At 36.8% G+C, this 5,429-nt stretch overlaps 1 protein-coding gene across 1 annotated transcript in view; it reads right to left on the bottom strand.

Moving 5' to 3' along the window:
• The window catches only part of UBR1 (ubiquitin protein ligase E3 component n-recognin 1), a 224,454-nt gene that overhangs the window by 132,623 nt on the left and 86,402 nt on the right, over positions 1–5,429 (bottom strand). The window contains exon 6 of the mRNA XM_007935324.1: positions 4,988–5,126. Within this exon, the coding sequence (XP_007933515.1) occupies positions 4,988–5,126 (139 nt within the window). The remainder of the gene's footprint in view (positions 1–4,987; positions 5,127–5,429) is intronic.

Here is a 5,429-nt window from a genome sequence, read left to right as displayed (position 1 = left end):
AATAAAATAAAAGCCTTCAGCCTAGGACAATAGATTCATGGGACAACTTAGTCAATCGGCATAGTTCACAAAAATCGTGCTTTGCATCCTAATGGCATCTGGGGTCTTAAAAGCCTGTGAGCAGCCCTCTAAAACACAACTCTACCTGCTAGCAGCAAAACAGTAAGAAGGTAACCAAAAGAGTAGAGAAGATATGAAGACTACATGAGCCACAACTTCATCTACTCTGAGACCAAAAGAATTAGATGGTGCTTGGCTGTTAGCACAGACCATTCTGACCAGGGGGCACGATATTTCATTCCAGATAGAATGGGAAAAAATACAGAGCAGAACTCAAATACTTATTTAAAGAAAAAAAAAAAAAGAAAAAGAAAAAGTCACATAAACTGGAACAGCAGAGACTGAAAAACTCACAGAGACTGTCATCCTGAGACATTTCTAGAACTAAGCCTATCTGAGACCACCTTTTAGTGATACAGCAGAGTGGCACACAAAATAGGGGATATCACCTGTAAAATCTGTGCCCTACTTGAAAACTGTCAGTATGAGACCAAAAGGTTAACATTGCACAAAAGTATATATGAGAAGATAGGGGGCAGGGAAACTAGAGCACTGGAAAGGGAACAAATTGAACACAATTAAAGAGAATGTTGATACATTGCAATAAATTGTAAATAACGTCACCAGAACGATTTGTATGCAAATTGTCAAATGGGAAGCTAGCTTGCTGTGTAAACTTTCATCAAAAATTCAATAAAATATTATGTGTAAAAATAAATAACTAAAAGCCTTCATTAGGGGAAAAAGTGTTTAGTGAACTGACTTAAGAGTAACACTGTTCTGGTTACCTAGTGCTGCTCTGAAAAGAATATATCACAAATGGGATGAACTTATTCTCTCACAGTTTGGAGGCTTTAAGTCCAAGTTCAAAGTGCCAGGCTCTAGGTGCTGGGTGAAAGCCCCTCAATCTTGGAATCCAGCTCTGCCTCCTACTCCCAGTCCACTGGAGCTAGAGGCATTTCTTCACTCAGACAGCTGCTGGCGGCTGAGGCTGACAAACCCAAGGTTGACAAGGAAAAAGGCATAGTCTGATGTTACCAAACCACACGGCAGGCCATTAATTTAAGTCCATTGTAAGTTCCAAGGTCAGCAGAGCATGGCAGGCTGCTGAACACGGCTACATGCAGGGTCCATGCGTGCCATAAGCTAGAGACCATTTCCAAAGCTGTTTCTTATATACGGGAAGTAGACCATATACCCAAAGGCAGCTACTCAGTTGCTCCCAGTAGATTCCATCATGGAGGTGATTACCAGTCTCATCATGAGGAATACTTCATCCAGCTGCCCAGCCAAGTTGACACACAAACATAACCACCACAACCACATTTTAAGGTCTTTGGCAATCTGACATTTATCCAAGGGGAGAGAAAAAAAGAGCTTGGCCAGTATGAGCTTGTAATCACAAGACAAAGAACTGAAGAAAATAGAAGAAAGTAGTTAAATAAATTATAGATTTCTTAAAAATGTGATGGGTTGCCATCTGCAAGCATAAAGATCTTCTGTGTGTTTTTCTAAAAGAAAGCAATTAGCTTGAAAAGGAGAAAATACATGGAGATAGATACTGGCTGAACACTGGACATTTTTTTCAAAGAATAAGAGTTGTCTAACAAAAGACAGATAACAGAACCAAACCCTTCAAGTACTCAAGCAGAAGTCAGAGGACCACTGGATATTGTGCTCTCAATATGAGAATGGCCAAGATCTGTGGTTTTCTATTTTCCCTGTTTTACATTTGAACACTCACTTCAGTGAACAGGTTCCTACCTGAATAAAAGCAACATGTTCAAATTATCCTCCCTAAGAAGGCTATTTTAACGATCTGTTAATGCATTTGTGCTTATAGCTACCTTAAATACCTTCTGAAGTAGCAGAATATAAATATATAGTTAATAATTACTATGAAAATCCAACATCCCAACTACACTATGTACAACTGATAGTCAAAAATCACCAGCATAGGTGATTTTTAAAACTCCTTTTATGATCCATGACCACAGTATCGATAGTAATATGGGCAACAATACCTATTTTAATTGGTATCATTTAGAAGGACTAAAAAGGCTGGTTAATCACTGTTCTTCACTTTCTGTTTCTTCCATTCTTTCCTCTATCTTCTTTCTTATTTCCTCTGTCTTTTCCTTCTCTTTTCACTTCTTTTTTTTTTTTTTTTGCCTTCTTTTCTGCCTCTGATTAACTCTCCTTTCTTATTCTTTCTTTTCTTCTTGCTTGCTAATTTTTCACCTTTTTTGTCCTCTTTCAGGACTGCCTTTAGCTATCTTTTATTTTTCTCAATCTTAATTATAGAGAAATATAGTTTTCAATCATTCTTCCTCAAACCTACCAAAGCTACTTACTTCCATACAATAAATCTGATTTGACAGATCTACCAATCAGAGTATCAAAAGAAAATGAAGTACTTTATGTTGCTGTTAGGTACCACTGAGTTTCTCTGACTCCTATAGCAACCCTGTGTACAACAGAACAAAACACTGCCCAGTCCTGGATCAGCCTCACAATCCTTACTATGCTTGAGCCCAGCATTGCAGCCATGTGTCAACCCCCATTGTTGAAGGTTTTCACCTTGTTCACTGACCCTCTACTTTGCCAGGCACAATATCCTTCTCCAGGGAATGGTTTTTTCTGACAACATGATCAAAGTGGGTGAGATGAAGTCTGGCCATTCTTGCTTCCAAAGAGTATTCCAGCTGCACTTCTTCCAGGACAGATCTGTTCATTCTTCTGGCATTCCATGGTATTTTCAGTATTCTTTGCTGACAACACAATCCAAAGGCATCAACTCTTCTTTGGTCTTCCTTATTCATTGTCCAGCTTTAACATGCATGAGGCAACTGAAAAAACCATGGCTTGGGTTAGGCACACCTTAGTCTTCAAAGTGACATCTTTGCTTCTTAACACTTTAAAGAGATCTTTTGCAGCAGATCTGCCCAGTGCAATACAACGTCTGATTTCCTGACTGTTGCTTCCACGGATGTTGACGGTGGATCCAAGGAAAATGAAATCCCTGACTTCAATCTTTTCTCTGTTTATCATGATGTTGCTTATTGGTCCAGTTGTGAGGATCTTTTCATTTTATGTTAAGGTGTAATCCACACTAAACACTGTAGTCTGATCTTCATCAGTAAGTGCTTCAAGCCACCTTTACTTTCAGCAAGCAAGGTTGTGTCCTCTGCTTATCATAGGTTGTTAATGGTTCTTCTTCCAATCCTGTTGCCGCATTCTTCTTCATACAGACCAGCTTCTCAGATTATTTACTCAGTATACAGATTGAATAAGTACGGTGAAATGATACAACCCTGAATCAGACCTTTCCTGATTTTAAACTTCTTCTGTTTGATCGACAGCATCCTGGTCTATGTACAGGTTCCCCATGAGCATGAAATTTCTGGAATTCCCATTCTTTGGAATGTTATCCACAATTTGTTATGATCCACACAGTCAAGTGCCTTTGCACAGTCAATAAAACACAAGTAGACATATTTCTGGTATTCTTTGCTTTCAGCTAAGATCCATCTGACATCAGCAATGATATCCATCATTCCACATCTTCTGAATCCAGCTTGCATATCTGGAAGTCCCCTGTCAATATACTGCTGCAACTTTATAGTTGTGTTAAATAATAATAAATAATCTGGAAATACAGTCAATCTGAGACCAGTAACGTATTAACACAGATTTGCTATCATACCTCCTAACTTGACTATGTCTAACCTTAACTAAGATCATCCAAACTTAGGACAAAATGTAGTTCATGTTTATATGCTAATTATATAAGTGAATAACTTATCTCTTTAGCCAGTGAGCAAAGACAGAATTATTTGTACAGAAGAGAAATGTTAAACAGGACACAAGCAATCAAAATGTTGTCTTTGGACCAGCAGCATCAACATTAACTGAGAGATTATTAGAAATGCAGAATTGCCTATCCTGCATGAAACCTACAATCAGAATCTTCATTTTTAACAAAATTACCACATGATTCATATACACATTAAAGTTTAAAAAGCACCACTTCAAACCACAATTCTGATATAGTTGACATGGTTTATACGTGTGCCAAGATACAGGTCCTCTCTATCTTGAGGTACCAGATACAGGTTTGTGAAATGGAGATAATAGCCTCTATTTCACAGGGTTGGTCTCAGGATTACATGAGATAATACATGTAACATATACCTTGTTTGAGATGTGTAAATGCTTGACAAATGTTGCCCAATAATATTATTAACTGTTCATACCTTGTGTTTTCTCTTGCTTGTTTACGCTTTCATGAATGATTTACAATTATATAAGACATATGTTAGAAACACAGAAGAAAGTCAACTCCCTGTTTTAATTTTAAATTGAACTGTCTCTTCAAAAAGTACATGAGGGAAATGGAAAATTCTGAGTTACTAATGCTTCTTCCACTAGATTGTATACTTCTCAAGTGAAGAACATATTTCGTTTAGATGAATGCTTAATAAAAGCTGAGCCATAAAATCAATATTATATTAAAATAATTTTAATAAATCATGCTAAAATATCAGAAAAATAAACTTTTCATAATTCATGCATTTATTCAATAAAAAATTACAGGAGCAGATGAAAGTTAAATTAACATTCTTAATCATGCTTAGCCAAAAATATGCAATATGGATTTATCAAGGGAAAAATTCAAAACAATAAATTTTCAGTTATTTGGAATGAAAGAGGAAAGTTTACAAATAGTTATCCAAAACTACAAAACACACACACATATACATACACACACAAATCAAAGTTCTATCCAATTTACCTAGGATGTAATGAATAAACGAGGAGCTGTACTTAAAATAAGACTAAAGCATGTGGTGAAGGTTTAGTCAACATGTGACTGCCAGGAAGCTATTGTAAGATAGTACCATAATTCAAAATGGAGCTCACAAACCTCTTTGTCTATGGCAGTAGTGTGCAACTGGGCCTCTGCAAGCTCACAGTCAAGAGCTCTTTGTAGACTGTATATGACATGGTCATATGAATGGTGCTCATCATTGAAAAGAACACAATAGTATCTGTCACTTTTCTCTCTGTTTTAAAGAAAAAAAAAAGATATATATATATTCAGACACTGCAACAAATAAACAAAGGAAAATATGAAAAAGTAAAATAATATATGACATCTGTTTTATAGCAGCACCATGTTTTTTCCTACACGTGGGAAAGTACCATTGTAATAATGATACAGGAAATGATTTTAAGTGTTCCATTTAATTTAAATAATCCTGATAAAAATATTGGGAGCTCTGGTAGCATAGTGCCTAAGGCACTTGACTGCTAACCAGAAGGCTGGCGGTTCAAACCCACCAGCCACTCCTCAGAAGGAAGGCTGG

Source organism: Orycteropus afer, unplaced genomic scaffold (genome assembly GCF_000298275.1).
Source record: "Orycteropus afer afer isolate SDZICR_OR568_19922 unplaced genomic scaffold, OryAfe1.0 scaffold00026, whole genome shotgun sequence".
In the NCBI taxonomy this organism is placed as follows: Eukaryota; Metazoa; Chordata; class Mammalia; order Tubulidentata; family Orycteropodidae; genus Orycteropus; species Orycteropus afer.
Note: the sequence above shows the minus strand (reverse complement) of the source record. Positions and strands in the feature narration are given on the sequence as shown.